At 48.2% G+C, this 23,154-nt stretch overlaps 1 protein-coding gene across 1 annotated transcript in view; it reads right to left on the reverse strand.

Annotated features, from left to right (window-relative positions):
- Positions 1-3,330: 3,330 nt before the first annotated feature.
- The window catches only part of FAM3D (family with sequence similarity 3 member D), a 49,849-nt gene continuing 30,025 nt past the window's right edge, over positions 3,331-23,154 (reverse strand). The window contains exons 3-10 of the mRNA XM_015414329.1: positions 21,906-22,016; positions 18,382-18,402; positions 16,928-17,051; positions 15,690-15,748; positions 7,908-7,958; positions 7,621-7,705; positions 4,754-4,880; positions 3,331-3,603 (exon numbers count right to left, since the gene is read on the reverse strand). Coding sequence (XP_015269815.1) covers positions 3,514-3,603; positions 4,754-4,880; positions 7,621-7,705; positions 7,908-7,958; positions 15,690-15,748; positions 16,928-17,051; positions 18,382-18,402; positions 21,906-22,016 — 668 coding nt within the window. The 3' untranslated portion in view covers positions 3,331-3,513. The remainder of the gene's footprint in view (positions 3,604-4,753; positions 4,881-7,620; positions 7,706-7,907; positions 7,959-15,689; positions 15,749-16,927; positions 17,052-18,381; positions 18,403-21,905; positions 22,017-23,154) is intronic.

Consider the following 23,154-nt stretch of genomic DNA (forward strand, 5'->3'; position numbering starts at 1 on the left):
GTTTTATTCAGGTAGGAGCTCTCCCTCCTCTGCGAGGACAGATCTGCACGTCCCCCCCCCCAATAGCTAGCAATCCAAAACAGTCCAGTGGAGCCTGAGCAGTGGGTGTTGCCTTCTGACACACTTCCGGTGATGTCAGGGTGTGTGGCATATGCAAATAAATTATGCTAATGTGTTATGCTAATGAGTTATGTTAATGAGCTCCTGCACCTCTTTTTCTATGAAATGACCCCTGGATAGGTTCAATGAAAGAAGCCAGGCTCTCAGTTTGCAAGACCTGAGAATGGCTGCTAACAATAGGATGTTTTGGAGAATGTTAATTCATAGAGTCACCATAAGTTGGAAGCAACTTGACGGCATTTAATACACAGGCAAGCTTTCATAGACACATATATACACATGAGAGAGGGCTGGAACCTGTGAAAACTTCCACCAGTGGAAGAGGAGGCAAATTTTGGTGCATACTGCAGACCTCTCTTGTGCCATTTCTGGGGGTTCCACAAGACTTCTTTTGATTTAAATGGGAGAATTAAGCCTGTGCTTTCCTGTTGAAATGAATGGGGTATAAAGTGGCTTGAGTTTGCCTGGGTTACTTTCCTTTGATCCCAGTTCTGTTAAGGAGCTATAAACTTTCCACTCTTCCTACTTAATGAAAGGTCGCCCCCTGGTGGCAAGAAGATAAAAATGTAACCTGGCAAATTATTCTCATGGTACTTGGAGTACTTTTATTTTCAGTGTAGAATATAGGGATGCTTTCATGAAAGAGTATTCAATTCCTTGCAGAGATGGCTGCACAGATGCATTCTACATATGGAGTGTAGAGCTTTGTGGACATCTGGAGTTTCATTTGATGCTTCTATCGCAAGAAGGAAAACACCAAAGAACCAAACACACATAAATATTGCAAATATTTAGTCAAAGACATTTCAGTATAAATCTTATATACAAGACAGCCACATGTGATATGGCCAGTTTTTTTTTTTAAAAAAAGAAACTCAGGAACTGGGTGTGGGGAGAGCCAGGATGACAACCCTGCTTTGCTATGAAGCTTGCTGGTTGATTTTTGGGTCAATCACTTTCTCCCACCCTCAGTTACCTCACAGGGTCGTTGTGAAGATAAAATGGGAAATGGGAGGAAAGGAAAACCATGCATGCCACTCTGAGCATTATCATAAATGGGTTGGATAAAAATGCAATAAAGAGATAGATAGATTTTGGAACATAGAAGAAGAAAAGGTTGGATTTATACCCCGCTTTTCACTATGTGAAAGAATCTCAGAGCAGTTTACAATATCCTTCCCTTTTTCTCCCCACAACAAACACCCTGTGAGGTAGGTGGGGCTGAGAGAGCTCTGAGAGAACTGCCCTTGAGAGAACAGCTCTGGGGGAACTTTGACTGACCCAAGGTCACACCAGCAGCTGCATCTGGATGAGTGGGGAATCAAACCCAGTTCTCCCAGATTAGAGTCCACGCTCCTAACCACTACACCAAACTGGCTCTCTGTGCATACTGGAAACCAGAGGTACGTATCTGGCCTCCTCCTTCACAGCCTTCCAGCAGCTCATGAAAACCTGGTGGTTCTGGAAAGCTTTTCATGCTGGCTGTTGGTTTGCATGCTGATGTTTGCAGGGTGTCTTTTCGTGCTTTGTTTTAATCATATAACTGAGGAGAATTATTTCCAAGTTGTCTATTGTTGTCAGTCTTATTATTATTAATAACAATAATTCATCTTTGTTGTTCACAGTGCTGGGAGTCCCTGTTGCTGTCTAAGAAACAGCTCAGAGATGTTAAATGAATAAATAAATGTAGGGGGTAGAGAAATATGGCAGTGGGGGGAGGGAGGTTTGGGGCAAAGGTCCAGAGTGTCCCCCCCCCCCAGTCCTTCAAGAATTTAAGAAGAAGAAGAAGAGAAGAGATTGGATTTATACCCCGCCCTTCACTACCCAAGGGAGCCTCAGAGCGGCTTACAAACTCCTTTCCCTTCCCCTCCCCACAACAGACACCCTGTGAGGTGGGTGGGGCTGATTAAGTTCAAAAAGCAGCAAGCATTTGATGCAGTTACCCTTTTCGACTTTCTAAGAATTACAGGAGGATAACAATTTCAACACAGACATGCTCACCTATGAGTTTGTTGTATGTGTGCCTGACATAGAGATCCATTTCAAAAGACCCTTTTCAAATTGCCTTTGTATTCTGTTTTAGTAACTGGTCGCTAATGAATTTTTTCCTGTCGTTTCAGACAGACGCATTTTAGTAGCTGGCTGCTAGCAGAATTTATTTACCTGTTTATACAAGCCACTTTTGAAGGAAACTGCTTTCTTTCCCATTTTCAACCCCTTCCTTGTGCTTTTGAATCGCTATGGTGTGCTGTTTAAAACGTACTTCCTACAATGCCACTTTTTTCCACACCCTTTTTTTGCTGCGCAATCTTCCTCGGACTTTTAAAAACATTCTAAGGTGAGTGCTATAGTGCCAAACTGCTATAGCATGTCAGTGCTATAGCAACACCATTGAGATGCATTTTTCCATTGAGTCAATGCATCTCAATGGTGCTGCTATAGTTTAGTGCTACAGCACTCACCTTAGAACTTTTTTTAAGTCCGAGGAAGATCATGCAGTGGAAAAGGTTGGGGGGGAAAGTGGCACTGTTTGAAATTACCATAGCGCTTCAGAGATGGCTCATTAATGGAAGGAAATTCGCTGTATGAAACCCGTGTCCCTGTATCACTTTACTCGAAATCGGGTCAACAATGAGTAACATCTTGTTTAGAATGGTAATGCGAAAAGGGCCAATCATTAGGCACAATAGCCTGTAAGAACTTTTTGTTCTTCTGCAGAATAACCACACATGGGCTGAAACATCAAATAGGGAACACATTCCCTAAGTGACAACGCTAGAGTTACCAAATGTCCTCTTTTTAGAGGACATGTACTCTTTCGTGGTGTCCATCCTTTTATGATCTCTTTTTTAAAAACTGATAAAAAATACCCTCTTTTGAGGTAGGAAGGTTAGGAATATTCCTCGTTAGTAGCTATTTTTGCAGCTTAAATAGAAAGGGCATTTAAAATGAAATTTGTCATGGCGGTCACTTTTTTGAAGTAGTCACTCAGGAAAAACATCCTCTTTTCCCTTTTCAAAACACGGCAACCCTAGACAATTTAAATATGTTTTCATCCTCCAGTATCTTCTATTAATGTGCCTATCTGTGTCTTCATCCTCCAGTGTTGTGGCATAGCTTCCATAGATGCGCAGGTGAGTTGGTCCTTTGATTTCTCATCACGGCAGCTCCCGCTAATGTTCTGTTTTGGAAGAGGCCAGAAGGTTTATTCCGCTCCTCCTGGGCTGCCGTGAAGAGCTGACAGGCTTGACGTGCTGGGCTCCACGGGCCTGTGCCAAAGAGATGTTGAGTGGCAAGAGCAATGGCAGCACCAGAGGGTGGAATCCGTTGGGGGCAAAGGCAAAGTCTATTCATGGAGACCACGGAAGCTGCGGTTCTGCCTCGAGCCCACCGCTACCCTATCTTCCTGGGCACGCAGCCCTCGATTTCCAGCATTTCAGGCCAGCCATCGTATTTGTTGGTGTCCTTATTATTTTTCAAGTACTGCAGAGGCAAAAGGAGACACCATTGTTACTTCCAGTTGGAACTTCTTGCTTTTTTTTTTTTGGCACTTGTCCTTCTGTCCCCCATTCCCCTCGCTCCCCGGATTCCTTGTTACATTGGCATGTACTAGGGTGGCCAGCCTCCAGGTGGAGCCGGGAGGTCTCCCAGAATTACAGTGGCTTGCCAGGTGACGAAGAGCAGTTCCCCAGAGTTCAGTCCCTCCCATTCCCAAACCCCGCCCTCCACAGGCTTCACCCCCCCAGTCTCCAGGGATTTCTGAACTCAGAGTGGGCAACCCTCTGAGCCCCTGCTGCTCTTCCCATGGAACGGCATTTCACTTTGTAGAAGGGGTGTGTGCAGGGGTAATTTTCTGCAGGAGCGCACAGGAGCGGCGCTCCGGCAGTAAAGAGCCCAGGGGGCGGGCACATGCAACAAGCCCCACCCAGCAGCCCTCAGTCAGAGGAATAAGCACCCAGGTAAGTTGCCGAGCTCCCCCCGGCCCCCCGGTCCAAAACAGTCCAGTGGCACCTTTAAGACCAAGTTTTATTCAGGTGCAAGCTCTCCCTCCTCTGTGAGGGCAGATCTGCATGTTCCCCCCCCCCATTAGCCAGCAATCCAAAACAGTCCAGTGGAGCCTGAGCGGTGTGTGTTGCCTTCTGACACACTTCCGGTGATGCCAGGGGGTGTGGCATATGCAAATAAGTTATGCTAATGAGTTATGCTAATGAGCTCCTGCACCTCTTTTTCCACGGAATGACCCCTGGGTGTGTGTGTCTTGATTTAGACAAACTCCTCCTCCACTTTGGTGTTCTATTAGCTGCCCGTGAATACGGTCTTAGGGGGCTGCTGCAGCAGGAGGGGTAAGCGGGACCGTCCTGCTCTGCAGTGTCTGCCGATGGACACCTGCCACTCTGGATACAAATATAAGCAGTAGCACCATATGCAAGATGTTCTGACTCAACGCACGCCTTACAGCTCGGGAAAGAAGGTGAGGCATGTTCATTTTTGTGCTTTATCCCATTATTTCAATCAGTTCTTGCCCTGTTTATTATTAATTTGGAGGGCAATGGCTGACAAGGGAAGAGCACAAAATTCTGGGACCACAAAATATGTGCAAAAAGGACATTCCTGTGGATTGCAGCGACTGTACCTGTTCAAACGGGGATTTGCCTTTGAGTCCTTTCCCACCAAGAAAGACCCAACTGTCCCGAAATCCCAGCTTGCCGGCATAGTTGCTCCCGAGTTCAGTCAACATCTCCCGTGCTTTATCATTCAGCCTAAGGGGTAGAAAAGGTTTAAAGACATCTGGGGGCCTCGAAGGGAAGACAACACAACACAAGAGACTCCGGGGTAAAGCCTAAAAGGGGCCAATTTTTCCTCCTCTGGAAAGGTACAATAAAAGCTGACCACAGCTACCACCACCGTGATGGTTAGGTTACTAGGACCCACCTGTGAATTTTATTTAAGCAGACCTGCTTGGCAATCTACACAAGAGGCTTACAAGACATCAGATCACGCCTGAAATATCTTTTCCCTCTCTTTTCTTTTTTTTGCTGTCAAATCACAGCCAACTTATGGCCACCCCGTGGGGTTTTCAAGGCTAGAGACATTCAGAGGTGGTTCACCACTGCCTGCCTCTTTGTAGCAGCCCTGGAATTCCTTGGAGGTCTCCCATCCAAACACTACGCCACACTGACCCTGATTAGCCTCTGAGATTTGATGCGATCAGGCTGGCTTAGGGTACCCAGGTTGGCACCTTTTTCCTCTGCCCCCTCCTTAAAAAACAATTCCGCCTGATGAAAAGTTCTGGAGAACTTGAGAGCTTGCAGACTGTTTCGGTTGGTCTTTGGTCTTGAGTCTTGAGTCAACGTATGACCTGGCTTTTGTTTTGTTGTATCATCACAGTCCAAGTTCTCCCACCCGTACCACAGCAGAAATGGGAACACTTGTTGTGTGCCACACTGTTTGTTTTACAACACAGTTCTGAAGGAGGAGGAGGAGGAGGAGGAGGAGGAGGAGAGAGAGAGAGAGAGAGAGAGAGAGAGAGAGAGAGAGAGAGAGAGAGAGAGAGAGAGAGAGAGGGGGGGGGGGGAAGAGAGAGAGAGAGAGAGAGAGAGAGGGAGGGAGGGAGAGGAGGGGATGTGGGCAATGTTCCCTCTAAGCTGAGTCAGTGTGAGCTAGCTCACAGTTTTTTAGCCTCCGGTTCACACGTTTTTGTCTTAGCTCAGGGAGGATGGCTCCAGAGCAAACTAATTTATGCAGTAGCTCACCAAGATCGCTCACTCACAACTTTAATGCCGGTAGCTCACCAAGTAGAATTTTTGCTCACAAGACTCCACACCTTAGAGGGAGCGTTGGATGTGGGGTGCTTCTTCACATAGTTGTAGCTAGAGATAGCTGAACACCTGTCCTGTTTACCAGTTGCAATTGGATTGCCAGGCCTCCGGTCCAGGAGGGGTTCCATCGATTTCGGGGGCTCTAATCCTCTGCCGGCCAGCTGGTACATTTTTATTATGCCCTTTATCCAAGGAGCTCGGGGAAATGTACATAGTTCTTCCTTCCCCAGTTTATCCTCACAATAACCTTGTGAGGTTGGGCAGACAAGACAGAGAGACTGGCCTCGTGTCAACTTTCACACCCACTGTGAAAGTGACAGTCAATGGCGTGGGAGTGGGTGTCCACACACCCTGTCCCTGGTGCTCCTCCCTCACCTCCTTCTCTCCTTTGTTTGTGTCTGGACAGAAGCTGAGGTGACAACCATCTTCCCCTGGGCATTCCCACAGGCCTACAGCGCACCCCCCCCCCCATTCCTCAGCTGTAAAAAAGAAAAGAAAAAGAAACAGAAGCCCATGTAAGGGGGGTGGGGAGAAAAGTTGAGCTTAGCTCTGGAATTTTGAAGGCCGAGATTAGATCCACGCCTCCCTCCCTCCATTGGTTGTGGGCAGAGTTTCTGTACTGAGGCTCGGCCTGCAGCTACCCCCCCCCCCATGTCCCTTTTCGAATCAGATCAAAGCATGTCTTCCTTTGATCCCGTTTGAATCGGGTTGCCAACTCGTGGTTGGGAAATACCTGGAGATTTTGGGGGTAGCACTGGGGGAAGGTGGGGCTTGGGGAGGGAAGAGGCCTCAGCACAGTATAGTGCCATAGAGTCCTCTCTCCAAACCTTCCGTTTTCTCCAGGGGAACTGATCTCTGTTGTCTGGAGGCAAGTTGTAACCCTAGGAGACCTCCAAGCCCTACCTGGAGGTTGGCAACCCTAGGTTCAAAAACAGGGAAGCATCAAGAACCCCACTGGTTATGCTTGGAGTGGACACCATGTTTGTATGGAAGCGCCCCCCCTTCCCCCACCTGCCCCAATGCAGGAGGATGTTATTTTCCCAGCAGGGAAAAATATCCCTGCGAGGGAGCAGCCAGGGTCCCCCAGCAAGCTGGGCAGCAAAATGGGGATCTGAACTAAGATTCCCCAGATCCTAACCCTGCACTCTAACCATTATGCTGCACTGTCTGTCTGTCTTTACAAAAGTCTTGGAAGGTAGGTAGGTGTTATCATTTTCTTTTTAGAGACCAGAGAGCAAGGCTGAGAAATGGTCACTTGCTTAAGCCTTGTAGCAAGTTCATGGCTGAAACCCCAGAAGCATGGCTTGTCTTATGCTGTTATAGACAGCTTCAAGAGGGGACTGGACAAACATATGGAGCAGAGGTCCATCAGTGGCTATTAGCCACAAGGTATAGGTGGAACACTCTGTCTGGGGCAGGGATGCTCTGTATTCTTGGTGCTGGGGGGTGGGCAACAGAGGGAGGGCTTCTGGAGTTCTGGCCCCGAGGTTGGACTTCCTGAGGGCACCTGGGGTTTGGCCGCTGTGTGACATTGGGTGCTGGACTGGATGGGCCATTGGCCTGATCCAACATGCCTTCTCTTGTGTCCTTAAGCAAGGCTTACATCATTGTGCTACAGATTACAGTTTGGAAATGAAGCAAGACTCCATGGGTCAAAGAATGATACTTTTAGTTTACTTACTTTGTGCCCGGGTCATCATAGGAGGCGATGAGCACAAGGGAACCTTGCTTAATGTCCTGCAGGAATGTCACTAAATCCTTTATATCTGAAAAACAAACCAAAGGAAATGACTTAAGTTTCTCTATTCTCTTCCTTACTCTGCCATCTAGTGGTCACATTAACGATTGCAGCTTCTCGAGGCTTTGGGTGTGTAGACTTGAAAGCGTAGAATTACCAAGGAGAAAAAAGGCACTGCATCAGCCCAGTTCATGACATCATCACATTTAAGAATTAAGAAACGGACCTACCTCCAGAATACATGTCAAAGGAACCCATCTTGATGACGTGGCCATTAGTTCCTAGATAGTGAATAGAAACACAACAACTTTTAATGAGCCAAATACACACACACGGAAACACACTTTGCCAAGCCCTTCTTTTCTGTCTATTTGGAAACTGTAAGAAAATAGCTAGAAATTTTAGTCACTGAGTACTAGGACTGAATTTCATATGCTGAGATATGTTTTTAGGTTAATTAATAAATTCACGTTGCTTGTTCTGCTTCTGTATGGCTTGTGGGCCGTAATAAACGATGAATGAAAAAATAAAAAATAAAATAATTAACAAGTGTACTTCAAAGTACTATCTATAATGTCCCTCTGTATAGTCTATAATCTACATGGCCTTTCCTTCCCCATTTTTTCCAATAATCCAGTAAATTAGGTTATGCTGACAGACCACAGGTAGCTCTAGGCCCCCAAGTGAAGTTCATGACTGAGTAGGGATTTGGACCTGTTATCTCCTCAGTCCTAGTTTTAGCCATAATATCTTTTTAAAATATGAATTAGCCTAGAATATATATTTTAGGACAACTGAAGCAGTACAATTGCTTTTTATGGCTGGTTTTTTACTATTAATAATTTATGTTGTTTTTTTAAGATCGTATAGCATCATTTCCCCGTATGATCTGCCTTGAGCAGGTCTCTGGAGAGGCAGCATATAAATGCTCTAGGAACAGAGGTCGATTTGGGGGGATTGCGGGGGATCGCAGTTCCCCCGGGTGAGGTGCAGGGGGCGGGGCACACAATGAGGCCCCGCCCCCTTCTTCCGGCCGCCCCCTGCTTCCAGCCTCATTCTGTTGCAGAAGGAGGAAGAAGCAGGAGGGTAAGTTGGTGTCCTCCCCCTCTGCCTGGTCGAGGCCACTCCCCGTGGCCTCCACAAGGACTCCCAGCCCCATCCAGGAGCTTCCCTGAGGTAGCTGTGTTAGTCTGTTGCTGCAAAATAGTCCAAGAGTTCAAATAGCACCTTTAAGACTATCAAATAGCACCTTTAAGACTAACCTTTAAGACTAAGACTAACTGAGTGGTGGGTGTGGGTTTATGACACACTTCCGGTGATGTCAGGTGGTGTGGCCTTATGACACACTTCTGGTGATGTCAGGGGGTGTGGCATATGCTAATGAGTTATGCTAATGAGTTCCCCTAGCTCTTTTTCTACAAAACGACCCCTGTCTAGGAAAATAAATACATACCATTTATGAGGTTTACCCTCATCTCACTGCTTGTCAAGCCGGTTTTTGTATTGCTTTTAAAATGTATGTGTGTAGCATAGATGCAGTGCTTCCTCAAGCTCCTCTGAAAAAAGGTTTTTCCAATCTGTACTGTTCAACCACAACCACTATAAAATGCACCATTATTTATTCTCTGATTAACTCCCACCCAAAGTGATTTTGTATATTAGTTGAGAAACTGCTCTGAAGGGGCTTTGTGATATCACAGGGAACCAGCCAAGCAGGGCCAAACAGCCAGCATTGACTGCAGACAGGGCTGAGGGAACCCCCCCTGGGCCTAACCCTTACAAGAGTGTACACCTAACAAAATACATTGCATGTGCTTCCACAGTGGGCTCATCACTTCAAGTTATGCACATCTCATCACATGGACTCTGTATTGTGAATGCACCCTTAGTAGGGTTGACACACTGTTCGGTCGGGGGATGTCTCAGTGACACAACCTCTCCCCCACCCTCAGTCATTAACGTGCCACTGGACTTTTATTCTCCCCCTTGCCAGGGCTCTATGTAGACCGGAGAGAAGTTCAAATTGCAGGAGAACTCCAGACTCTTCCTTGAGGTTATTAGCCCTAGCAGATGCCTCCCTGAGCTTGCTTGTTCCTTTTTTCCCCCCCAGTTGCAAAATGTACACAGACGTAAACTATTCTGGCCTCTTTATCCTCTAAACGGTGTCAGTTTCCACTCCGCTCTGCCAGATGCTAAACTGTGTTCTCAAGGTCAACCTTCTTATCTTGAAGTTTTATGATAACAGGGAGATTGGCTCTGGTTTATTGCGCAGGCAAGGCAGGATACAGGTCCATTAACGTTTCAGCCTACAATTTATGCATGCCGAGTGCTAGTAGGGCAGAGCAGATCACAGATGGAAAACAAGCCACCCTCTCCAGAGCGCCTGGGGAAACCAATCAGTTCCTGGAGCAAAAGGCCGGCTGTTCTTAACTGCAAATGTTCTCAGCTACAGCAGCATTTCTGGGCTCCTCCTTATCCTAAACCCACATTCTGCCTTCTGGCTACCAGCTTCAAAAGTCAGGGAGTCAGGTTTGTAGCCAGTCCTCCTTATTAGGTGGGATGACAACGTTTCTGGGAGGGGGGCAGACCTCTCCCCAGCCAATCAGTTTGCAGGGTAAGTAGGAGTAGTGGTAGTATGGTGGTGGGGATGGGGGTCCCCGCTCCAAAAAGAAGTTGACCATCCCTGCCTCACACCTTTTTGAAGCTCGCCATGTCATTAGCTACCTACCCAGCCACCCAGCCTACCTCCTCCCCTATCTTTCTTCTTCTTCTTCTTCTTCTTCTTCTTCTTCTTCTTCTTCTTCTTCTTCTTCTTCTTCTTCTTCTTCTTCTTCTTCTTCTTCTTCTTCTTCTTCTTCTTTCAATCTGTTCAACTTCTATACTAGCCTTCCCTGTGTACAGGGCCGCCCGATGGGGTTGCGCACCCTAGGCGAGGCCGCCTCATGGTGCCCCCCTCAGATGCCAACCTCCTGGTGGGACCTGGAGACCGCTCAGCTGGCCGCGGGGGGGGGAGACAGACACCACGCGCTGGGGAGCGCCTGCTGCCCTGGGCATGGCCCGCAGGAGGAGGAGGGAGGAGGGGCCGGCAGGCAGGCAGGAGCGCGCGCTGCCTCCCCCCCACCCGGTCGCCTCCATGCGTGCTCCCTACTCCCCCCCCAGCCTGAAGAAGCGGAGAGGAGGGAGAGTGGGGAGCCCCGCCGCCGGGGGGTGGTGGCCTGGCCCGCAGGAGGAGGAGGGAGGAGGGGCCAGCAGGCAGGTGCGCTCCCTCTCCAAAGAGACCCGCTCCCCTCTGGCAATCCCCTGAGAGGGCACTGGCATTCTCACCTGCACGCCCGCAGCAGCCGCCCTCTCCCCACCTCGCCGCCTTTTTGCAAGCTCCAGTCAGCCCCCAAAGGGGCTGCTTTCGTAAAATCTGCTTGGGCGCGGGGAGTAGGGGGGGGGAGACCCGGCTTGCCTGCCTGCCGAGACGCGCGGGTGGCCAGGAGAGTCCCTCTCTGTCTCCCCACCGAGCCTGAGGCTTGCAGAGTGGAGAGCCCCTAGCCGAGGCCGGTCGGATGCACGCCGGAGGAGGAGGAAGCCGGCCAGCCCTCGCCTCCCCCCCTCCCTGGGGGGCCATCCTGCTGCAGAGGGCGGCGGCGCGTGCTCAGCCCAGGCCACCCCGGCTCCATCTATGCAGGACGGCTCCACACCGACGGCTAGAGGGTGGGGGCGCCGCTGAGGCAGCGAGCTGGGCGGACGGGATGGGCTCGACATCAGGCGGGGGCCGGCCACAGGGGTGGGCGGGGAGGCGGCTGTTGACTTAGGTGCGGCCGGCCTGGCTCCGCTTCCTCCGGGGCCGAACCTCGCCCGCCTGACGTCGAGCCCGTCCCGTCCACCAGGCTTGCTGCCTCGGCGGCGGCACCCCCACCCTCTAGCCATCGGTGCGGAGCCGTTCTGCATGGATGGAGCCAGGCTGGCCTGGGCTGAGCGCGCGCCACTGCCGCCACCCTCTGCAGCGTGATGGCCCCCTGGGGAGGGGGGAAGGTGAGAGAGAGAGAGGGGCGGGCGGGCAGAGACCCTCGATCCCTGCTGCCTTTTCTCTCTCGCCGGGAGGGGGCGCGAGGTCCTGCTCCCCTCCCCGGCCCCTTCCCATGGCGCAGGCAGGCAATCGCCCGGTTGGGGGGGTGCAGTTTGGCGCCCCTGAGGGCCAGTGCGCCCTAGGCGAGCATCTAGCTCACCTAGCGGGTGAGCCGGCCCTGCCTGTGTACAGGGTTCAGGGCGGTGAACAACATTTCCAATAAACACATTACAACATTTCAATAACTACCTTCATGAAATCGATTAAAACGATTTAAAGCAATAACAGTTCAGTAGCAATTTCAGACGATGCTTGAAAATACAGCAATAGGAACCTAACCCCAGGGGGAGAGAGAAAAGAAGGATGGAAAGGAGGAGCCAGTCTAGATGGAAACCACTGCTGCCTCAACTATAGGCCAGGTGGACCATCTCTGTCTTACAGGCCCTGTGGAATGGAACTAGGTCCTTCGACAGAGAGATCCACCAGGTTGGCGCCAGGGCTGAAAAACAAGTGCCCCCCCCCCCAATGGAAAATGGCATATCCAGGGCTTTTTTTGGTAGAAAAAGCCCAGCAGGAACTCATTAGCATAATAGGCCACACCCAACAGCAGAAACTCGTTAGCATATTAGGCCACACCCATACCTTCCCTTGGCTTGCCTGGGCACCCCGTGGCTGTGGGGTGGCCAGGCAGGCCTTTGGACAGGCCAGGAAAGGCACAGGGAGGCATTTAAATGCGGCATTTAAATACAAGAACTCGTGGGCACTCCATGAAACTGCTGAGCGGTCGGGTTAGAACGGATAAAAGGAAGTACTTCTTCACCCAAAGAGTGATTAACACATGGAATTCACTGCCACAGGAAGTGGTGGCGGCTACAAGCATGGACGGCTTCAAAAGGGAATTAGATAAGCATGTGGAGCAGAGGTCCATCAGTGGCTATTAGCCACAAGGTATAGCTAGGGGCTCTGGGGCAAGTGATGCTCTGTCTTCTTGGTGCTTGGGGGGGGTCAACAGTGGGAGGGCTTCTAATGTCCTGGCCCCACTGGTGGACCTCCTGATGGCACTGGTATTTCTCGCCACTGTGTGACACAGAGTGTTGGACGGGATGGGCCTTTGGCCTGATCCACCTTTGGCGTCTCTTATGTTCTTCCAGGCCCCCCCCATGGCCCCCCCACCTCAGAGTCACTGGGGGCATCGCTTTCCAGGCCTTCCCTCTGTAGCCACGCACACAGAAGTTTTGGCTGTAGTGGGCGTGGCCAACTCTGAAGCCAGCCGGAACTCCGTTCCTGTGCTTTGCTGCCCAAAAATAGCCCTGGGCACATCACAAATTAAGATTCAGTAGGGTTACCGGATATCCTCTTTTTAGAGGACTTGTCCTCTTTTTTTGGTATCTGTCCCCTTTAGGGCTTTTTTAACAAAATGGATGAAAATGTCTTCTTTTGGGGTTGGAAGGTTAGGAATATTCCTTCTTGTTGTTGTTCAGTCGCACAGTCGAGTCCGACTCTTCGCGAACCCATGGACAAAATCACGCCAGGCCCTCCTGTCTTCTGCCAACCTCTGGAGTTTGCTCAATTTCATGTTTGTTGCATCGGTGACACTGTCTAACCATCTCATCCTTTGCCACCCCCTTCGTCTTTTACCTTCAGTCTTTCCCAACATCAGGGTCTTCTCCTGTGAGTGCTCCCTTTTCATTTGGTGGCCAAAATATTTGAGCTTCAGCCAGGAATATTCCTAATTAGTAGCAATTACCACAACTTAAATCATAGAGGTACTGAAAATGAGATATGTCATAGTGATCACTTGTTTGGAGCAGTCAGTCGGGAAATATGTCCTCTTTTTTGCATTTCAAAATGTGGTAGCCCTAAGACAAGAGGCGGAGCTAAGGCTACCTACTGGCTTGGATAAAAATGCCCAGTCCCTTTAAAAGAGGCTTAATGCGTGGAAATGGGCTGTTGAAGCTTTTCATGGCATGGAGGTCTATAATATTGCCTAGTCAATAACATCGTCTTAAACCTCTATTAAAGGGACAGGGGCCTCTCCAGGCCAGTTGGCAGCCCTGGGTAAAGCAGTGCTCCCGGTGCAGGAAAGCAGCCACGGTCCCCATCCTGCAGACAGTCATCCCTACAATATGCAGATGCCCTCATGTGCAGCTGTGTGCATCCAAATCCTGCATGCTGAAAAGCTGTGAATCAGGGCAAGAGAATATACTTTTAGGATGCCTGGACCTCATCCGAGTCGCTAGGGTTGCCAGGCTCCCCTGGCCACTGGTGGGGGATCGGGGGATCCATAGGGTTGCCAGATCCAGGTTGAGAAACTCCTGGAGATTTGGGGATGGAGCCTGAAGAGGACGGGGACCTCAGTGGGGGTACATTGCCCTAGAGCCTACCTTCCAAAGCATCCATTTTCTCCAGGGGAATTGATATCTGTAGTCTGGAGATGAGCTGTAACGCCAGGGGATCCCCAGATCCCACCTTGAGGCTGGCATCCCTATGAGTTGCTCACTCTGGCTTGGCTCTGTGTGGAGGTGACAAGGGCACGTCTGGCTATTTTGGGCAATTGACTTAACTAGCAAGAACCGAATAGTTCCTTCAAACTGTTATTTGCAGAATTCTTGGCCACAATCATCAAAAGAGGGTTTCCAGGCAGGGTCAGCCCATCTATTAGGCACACCCAGGCAATGGGCTGGGGTGCCTCCATTATCCCTGCCCATCTGTGGTGTCAGGGTCTGATGCAGCAAACTACCCCCAGTGGCACCCCCAACTCCAGTGGGCACCCTGCAGTAAGCCCAGGGTTTCCAACTCCGGGTTGGGAAATTCCTGGAGATTTGGGGCATGAGCCTAGGGAGAGTGAGGTTTGAGGAGAGGTGGGAACTTGACAGGGTATAATGCCATAGAATCCACTCTCCGGTTAATTCCTCTCAGCATTCCACAATTAAGAAAGGTACATCTGCCTACCAGTCTCCGATTTTGATATATTTATTTCCTTCACTATGTTTCCCCCCGGAATGAAACCCAAACAAATGGTGACCATATAAACTAAGCTCGTTATTCCTGTTTGGTCTTTGTGTCTTCATTATGTTGTATGTTAATTTGCTGCTCACCCTCTGCCTATATGTATGGATCGGTAACGTCCACTTCAATGTATCTGAAGAAGTGTGCGTGCACACAAAAGCTCATACCTTGAATAAAACTTTGTTGGCCTTAGAAGTGCCACTGGACTCGAACTTTGTTCTGCTGCTTCAGACCAACATGGCTATTCGCCTGAATCCTTGCTTTAAAGCAGTGATCCCCAGTATGGCAACCCCCCGATATATGTGTTTTCTGGTGCTCACTTCCTCCCCCCCCCCCAGCATCTCTTTCTCAAAGCCAGTCAAAGAGCTTCAGAAGAGCCCAGGAGACAACATCTTTGAAGGTGCAGGGAGGGTCAGTTTGGAAACAACTGCTTTCCTCATAGCAGGACTCTTTGCTAGGAACCTCCCAACATTTTGTGATTGTCCCCTGTCCCCATGGTAGCCTTTTCCGGTAGGGCTCTTTTCGTAGCAGGAGCTCCTTTGCATATTAGGCCACACACCCCTAGTGTAGCCAATCCTCCAAGAGCTTACAGAGATCTTCTTACTGGGGCTACTGTAAGCTCTTGGAGGATTGGCTACATCATATGCAAAGGAGCCATTTTGTGGTGGCGCCAAGTGCTTGTTCTCAGAACTCCAAAAATGCTGGCAGAGTCTACCCCTCTATTAAAGCATATGTGTTGGTGATGTAACATTGCTTTTGTCTTGTTATAATGTTCTTACAAAGCCAATGACAGGAAGCTGTTTCTTCTTTTTAGATGCGTATTACAAGGAGATGGACAAGTCCCTGATGCAGGTGGGACTCTCTCTGTACTCAGTACATGAAGACATGGCAAGCAGAGCAGAAGAGAGACCTCATGCTTGACGGAAAGTTATTGCCACAAACTCACCATTGACAAGAGCAATGTTCAAACCCCGGTCAACGTTATTTTTGATAGCGCTCATAAATCTAAAAAAAAAAGTGGCAAGAAGAAAAAGATGAGCCGTCGAAGTCCAGTACACAGAATGACGCGGTTTATGAATGAAAGCACAATTGTGCCATAGCACACTTTGCACAATGTTAGAGAATGAACTTAATATTTTGCTTTATGGACTTATATTTATTGCCACACACAATGGACTGTGCACACACACATAGACTCTAAGTCACCTGTTGTGATGCAACACATAGAAGGTGCCTGCACAAGCCTTACACGTGAATGAGGTTTCAGTTACACAGTTACCAGCCTGGTGAAGAAGCACACACACCTCCATTATTGTGAGCAGTAAGAAACAAGAGCTTGGAGAAGAGACAGCCCCCATTGCAGAAATAGTTGTAGTTACGTACTACCCATCACTGCTTTGTTCCTGCTTTGGTATTTCCTGCCAAATGGACATTTGGTTTACAATGGAATGGCCAGCTTCATCTACACTACAATGAAGAATCCTGACGCCAAGGTTTTCACACCTGCCCAGATGCCCTTCTTTGAGTAAGGTATTAGATTTCAATATTGGCCACTCCTGTTAGGTAACCACCCCTCCCTCCATGCAACAAATAGGATTGTTTTTGGGACGGACTAACAGGTAGATGGGCCAGGAGGTTGGCACGGCCACCACCCACCTCCTGGATCCCCTGATAAAAGGAGAGAACCGGTCACATGGTCTCTCTCTCTCTCTCCTACTCGATCAACTAGCATCTCCCCCGCAACAACCCCTGTCTGCTTTTTACTCCTCTTAAGTCCCACTTGCTATTCCCAAACCCTTGCCTCCACTGCCCGCATGTTCTGGCTGGTTCTGGTTATGTGTGAACTCCCTTAGTTTTCCATTTCTTCCCATCCATTCTTCATTGGAACAACCAAAGCTGCGAAGACAGATAAGTATCACCCATCATCACCCCCACCTGCTAATGCAAATGTGCTTATTTTAATACTGTATTTCTAAGGAACTTGATTGAATGTGTGAGTGCATCAGTATTGTTTGTATGAGATTTATTTTCTTAAGTAAAAGACATCTATTTTAACCACAACAGCCTCGAAATCTTTTACTGGTAACCCTCGGTGGGAACAGGACCTTGGTATAGTTGGCAAGGACCCATTTATAAATTGCCAATTGCTGTAAATAAAGCAATTTGGCTAACAACGAAACTTACACAGTATCCTCAAGGCACAGGGAAGGTCCGACGACATTGGCCGCGCCACTGACAATCTTGAAAGAAAAGGTGTTTTCAGGGCAACTTTGACGATTGCCACACTTATTTCGGACTTTTGATGCTTCTGAGGAGAGAGAGATCCAAAAACCCCTCTATAGATTATGCAGACACCTCACACTGTAAGGCCTAGGTGCACAGTGGCTATGTTTTGCAGTCTTGAATCCATGGCATTTGTGGGCCTCAGAGCAAGAGAGTGTCAGAGGGACTCTGCTCTTCCAGCTGCATCCCTTTTATGTTTTATGCTGGGCACGCTCAGTTGAAATGCACAAGCCAGAGTGAGTAAGAAGAAGGTTTAGTCTGGGAAATCCCCAGCCTCTCTCACTGTGCCCCCATATTACGGAGTGCCCAGGGCCCAGGCCTGCCTCTGGCATGGCATTTTTGTACCCAGTGGACAAGCTACATGAATGATTTTTTATGAGAAGCCAGCTTCTGAGACATTTATTTCGAATCCAGAAATGTAGTACTGGAAGTAACCTTGTGGGGGTGAACTTATCCAATATCAATATGCTAGGGTTGCCATCTTCCAGGTGGTGGCTGGGGTTCTGGAGTTATAACTGATCTTCAGGTGACAGAGATCAATTCCTCTGGAGAAAATGGCTGGAATGGGGACTGTATGGCATTATACCACACTGAAGTCCCTCCTTTCCCCCCACCCCAAACTCCACCCTCCCAAGACTCTGCACTCAAAATCTCCAGGAATTTCCCAACCCAGAGGTGGCAACTCTATAATATGTACATATTGAATTTTATGAGGTGCTCACAAGCGGTCCCAGTCCCGGATGTTGTGAACATCTGTGCGGGGGGCGAGGAAGAAGCAGAATTAACTTCCTGCTATTTTGCCTCTTTAAAACAAACCAGCAAACCTCAATACAGTGTACAGCACTGAAAAGCAGGAGTCTTTGCAACAAATGAGAGGAAAAGATTCGTGGACCTGCAGGGTACTCTGGGATGGGAAGGGGCTGTTTCGCTGGTGTTTGCAACTGACGGAGGCTCATACTTCCATCTGGGAGCCAGCGGAGATAATCCTCCTTACCATTTTGCCGCCCTAGTTCTCTTTTAAAATAGTGCAATAAACTGCAAGCCCAACAGGCCATCCTGAGGAGTTTTGAGGAGGTTAGTTCCTCCGGTGAGAATCTGGCTACCATTTTGGTTGCTGTGACAACAGGCCGCCAGAAATGACATCAGCACTCTTGCAAGAAGGGAGCGCTTCCTGAGTGCCACCTGCACTCCACTTGTAGATGTGTAACGAAAGCAAATGCTACAAAAATCCCATAATTCTCCAGTGCTCTCTCCTCCAACGGGAACCGCCCTCTGTGAGCACTGCCCTGGAACTTTTCACCATTTGGTGAAGTGGGGTGCGTAATAATATTATGAAATAAAATCAGGATACTCACTAGTTTGCGTGTCAACGGATCCTGTGTCGGCAACAAGGAAACAAAAGCAACGTGAAGTAAGGTATTAAAGGAAACGAACCACAAATACTTCTTTTGCATTAATATAATCAATCTGAAATGGATAACATTTGGAAATCTCTGGTGCTCTGGCACTTGGCTAAATGTTCAAGAAGGCCAGAGTGAGAGGGGAGCGCAAGGAGTATAACTCACCAGAGATGTAACTGAGGGGGATATTTGCCATTTGGCATAGTTACGCACGGCTGCTGTCACCAAAGGGGGAGTGCATCAACAGTTCAATATGCTTATACCAGTCCTATTGCTGGCTTTGTTTCAATGTAAGCAAGACACTCTCCTGTTTGCCTACTATTCTGTTCTCTGCTTATTGGGTGGCGGCACTTGGAAGTGCGTCTTCCAACCCTATCTGAAGAATTGTGTGCACACACGAAAGCAAATATCGCGAATAAAGCTTTGTTGGTCTTAAAGGTGCCACTGGACTCAAACTTTGTTTTCCTCCCCTGCTTAGTATGGAGAAGGCCCCGAGTTCCTCCTAAACATGATGCTTGCTTGGATGCAATGTATTTTTATATGAGTTTGCTCAGCAAACTTGTCTTGGGTTACCGAATGCTTCCCTCTGCCCTCTCTCTACAAGTGAACATTGTGTTTGCCTATAAAACATGGACAATGGCTACTGTTGGTCTGGACTTTGGCAGGGAGGTTCCCTTAGATGAGGGGTGGAAGCTCTGAGGAATGCATCTCAACTGAGCGGCAAAAGAAAACTTGCAGATGGAAAATATCTCCCCCCCCCCCCGAAATCAACCACTATGAAAATGGAACTGAACAATTAAGCTTTAATAATGAGTATAATGAAACGAAAAAGAAAACAACCCTAGCATGAAGTGTCTGGTCTTAACAGTTCTGTGAACATCTTTATAAAGGCTTATGATGTTCAAGAAGGCCAGAGGATACAGTGGAGTGAGGGGAGTTATAGGGTTGCCAAATCTTGTTAACCTGGCGGCGGGGGGCTCCTGCCCGGCGTCCTGAGTGCGTGCACACGCCGCCTGGATGTGACGTCATGACGCTGGGCACGCTGGGGGTGGGGCCATAGGCATTTGAGGGGGAAACATAGAGTTTTCCCCTCAAATGGCTGTGGCCCCACCCCCAGCGTGCCCGGTGTCATGACATCACATCCGGGTGATGTACACGCGGGGGTGGGATTTCCCCCGGGGCCCGATTCCGCGGGGGCAGAAATCGGGCCTCCAAAGCGGGGGGAAATCCGCCCCCCGGGGGGACTTGGCAACCCTAGGGAGTTACCTCAGGAATCCTATACTCAGTTTGTATTATTTGCATACTCATTGTGAATAAGCTAAGTTTAGTTTCTCAGGATCTGTGACTGATTGCCTTGCTTTAAGAATAAGTCTTAACATACAGCCTCCTAGGAAATTCTCCTGTGAGATCCACTGGAATGAGTGGGAGAGGCAAAAGAGTACTACTGCTCCCGTTATTTCAGTGAGGATAATACAGGGCAGTTTCCCAGTGACTGAAGTCATTTTCCAAGGAACTGATGTGAGTCTCCTCAAGAAGATGCTGGCAGTGGCTACAGGAGGGCTGAAGTGTCCTTTGACCCCTCCAGACACCCCCCCCTCAATTTTCACAGATGTCTTGTTGGGGCCATGAAGGTGAAATTATTTCTGCACTGATGTTGTGGATGACCTCTGGGATATAGATAGATAGATGATAGATAGATAGATAGATGATAGATAGATAGATACCTTCTTTCCCCGAAAATAAGACCTACCCCAAAAATAAGCCCTAGCAGGATTTCTATGCATTTGTGGTATAAGCCCTAGTGTGTCTTCTTGAGAAAAAATAAATATAAGACAGTGTCTTATTTTCAGGGAAACATGGTAAATAGACAGACAGACAGACAGACAGACAGACAGACAGACAGACAGACAGACAGACATAGAGATAGAGATAGAGATAGAGATAGAGATAGAGATAGAGATATATAGTGCACAGATTGTGTTCTGTGGCTGGGAAGGGAAAGACTTCAGTGTTACCAAACAGTGAACACTTCTGTTTCTTCAAAAACCTTCATGTGTGTAGAAAGACGCATCTTGCTTTTCCTACTGCAAGGACTCTCACTTTGCCCCATGATAGGTTGTTGAGGGGACTTAGAGAAACAGGTTTGCTGAATCCTGTCATGGTTACTAAGGAGGCTGCAGTCTTCTGGGTTGTGATGTGGCAACCCAGAAGACTTTAGCGATCATCCTTAACATATTTCTAGTTTAGTTCTAGACTAAGAATGTGGAAAGCTGATCTACACATGATGGTCCACACAGGTTGTTATGTCCACTGACCACCACCAGGGGCCAGTGAATACTCCTGAGCTTGACTCTGTAAGAACAATGGGGACTGGGCTCCTATTCTCTCGACTTGGGAACCAATAGGACCGTGGCGGGAGATTTGAACCCACCAATGGGACCTAGGGGGTGTCCCCAGGTGTGTATATAGTTGGCCAGCCGGCCAGTAGTTGTTGTCTCTGTTGTGTACTAGTAAACCATGCTGATCACTACATCTGTCTCAGTGGTTTTTACATGCATCTACCCCATTACCTAAACAGCATGATAAAAAGTAGAGATATCACCCTGCCAACAAAAGCCCGCATGGTCAAAGCAATGGTATTCCCAGTAGTCATGTATGGCTGCGAGAGTTGGACTATAAGGAAGGCCGAGCGCCAAAGAATAGATTCTTTTGATCTATGGTGCTGGAGAAGACTCTTGAGATTCCCTTGGACTGCAAGAAGATCACATCAGTCAATCCTAAAAGAAATCAACCCTGACTGTTCCCTGGAAGGCCAGGTAATGAAACTGAAGCTCAAATACTTTAGCCACCAAATGGGAAGGGAGCGCTCACTGGAGAAGACCCTGATGCTGGGAAAGATTGAAGGTCAAAGAAGACGGGGACGGCAAAGGATGAGATGGTTAGACAGTGTCATAGATGCAACGGACATGAAATCGAGCAAACTTCAGAGGACGGCGGAAGACAGGAGGGCCTGGCGTGATCTTGTCCATGGGGTCGCAAAGAGTCGGACTTGACTGTGCGACTGAACAACAACAACAACACCCCATTACACGTCACAGGTTGTGTCTGGCTTCCTTACTTTGTCTTTCAGTGAGACATGAATTGCAGGTTCCCTTTAATTCCCCTGTAAACAGTGCCTGAATTGGACTGGGACAGTGATGTGTTTGGGGAGAAGGGGAAAACTGAAGCTCCTTACAGTCTACTGGGTGCTAATCTGAGTTTGGCACTGTGTGTTGAGGGGAATTCAGTGGAACCTGCAACTGACTGAAATACAAAGCAGGGAACCCAGATACAACCTGTGTAGGTAGTAATGAGTGAATCAACCAAACACTGATCCTTTTCCTTTAGCTGTTTTCTCAGGGGTATAGCTATGACAGTTTAGCAGGCCAATGAACTGGGTTGGAGGGTGGAGAGAAAAGAAAAGCGCAATCATAACTTACCCAACCAGCTCCTCAGGTTGACTGATTTTGTGCTGACTTGGTGGAAATAGGTGGAGGCGAAGAGCCAGGTTGTGACTAAAGTGAAGAGTATAGCCAGGCCCCGCAGCACGACTGCAACACAAGGAATGTGGAGATGGGCAAAAGCCGGTGAGACAGAAATACTCTAGATAGCAATGCAGTAAGACAAAGCTGGGCATAGGACTTAACTCAAAGTAAGAGCCCAAGCCCTGCTCTGCAATTTAACAAATTCCTGTACATTTCCTAAAATAAAATAAAATAAAATAAAATAAAAAACCATCATATTGTTGCCAGCTCTGGGTTCGAAAATACCTGGAGACTTTGGGGAGTGGAGCCTGTGGGGAGGGGAGGGGCCTCAGCAGGGTACAAAGCCAGAGAGTCCCCCCTTCAAAGCAGCCATTTTTTCCAGGGGAGCTGGAGATCTCCAGGCACCACCTGGAGGCTCTAAGAGCCTAAGCTAAATGCTGTATGCTTTTTTTAAACCATAAATATTCAAATAACAAGTCTAAGTGGTTTTTTGCATTATGAAATATTCATAAGTATTCCAGTATCCAATTTTCTATTGTTTCATGCATACACAATGAAAAAAAAATACGATGACATAAACCAATCACACGATAGAAAGCTCATGAATTACAAGATTGGGGTGTGTTTTTACAAAGTCACCGGAGTGAAAAGAGGTCCTTCTAAAACAATGGTACCAATAAAGATATAGACCTTGAATCGGGCCAATATTTTCAAAAGCTGTGGAACATCCACTAAAGGCCAAAATGAGCTTGGCAAGGTTTAGAACTCCATGATATGTCCACATAGGTGTGTCAATCCTTAAACTCTATAAATTGAACTACTACTGATGCAGATCCCAGGTAGGCTGAGGCGTTTCATTTCTTCACCAGAGAGTATAGTTCATGCAGTTTTCCCCTGATAATTCTATATTGGGGCTTATCATTAAACATCAAAAGCAGGATCTCCCAGGAACATCAAAGCTTCAAAAACCCATGAAGAATAGTGCCAAGAGCTTGTTGTTAGTAGTTAGTAGATCTGCGTTAGTAGTAGTTCAGTGTATAGAGTTTGTTTGTTAGGACCTTTTTTTCACTTCGGTGACTTTGTAAATACACACCAATGGTGATTTTAGGGGAGAAAAGTCTTTCTCCCACCAGCTGCTGCACTGCTGGTGGGCAAGTCCCAGTACAGCAACAGATTTATTGGAAAATGGGGGAAATCTCCCAAG

The sequence above is a fragment of the Gekko japonicus genome, unplaced genomic scaffold (genome assembly GCF_001447785.1).
Source record: "Gekko japonicus isolate JY-2015 unplaced genomic scaffold, Gekko_japonicus_V1.1 scaffold129, whole genome shotgun sequence".
NCBI lineage: Eukaryota > Metazoa > Chordata > Lepidosauria > Squamata > Gekkonidae > Gekko > Gekko japonicus.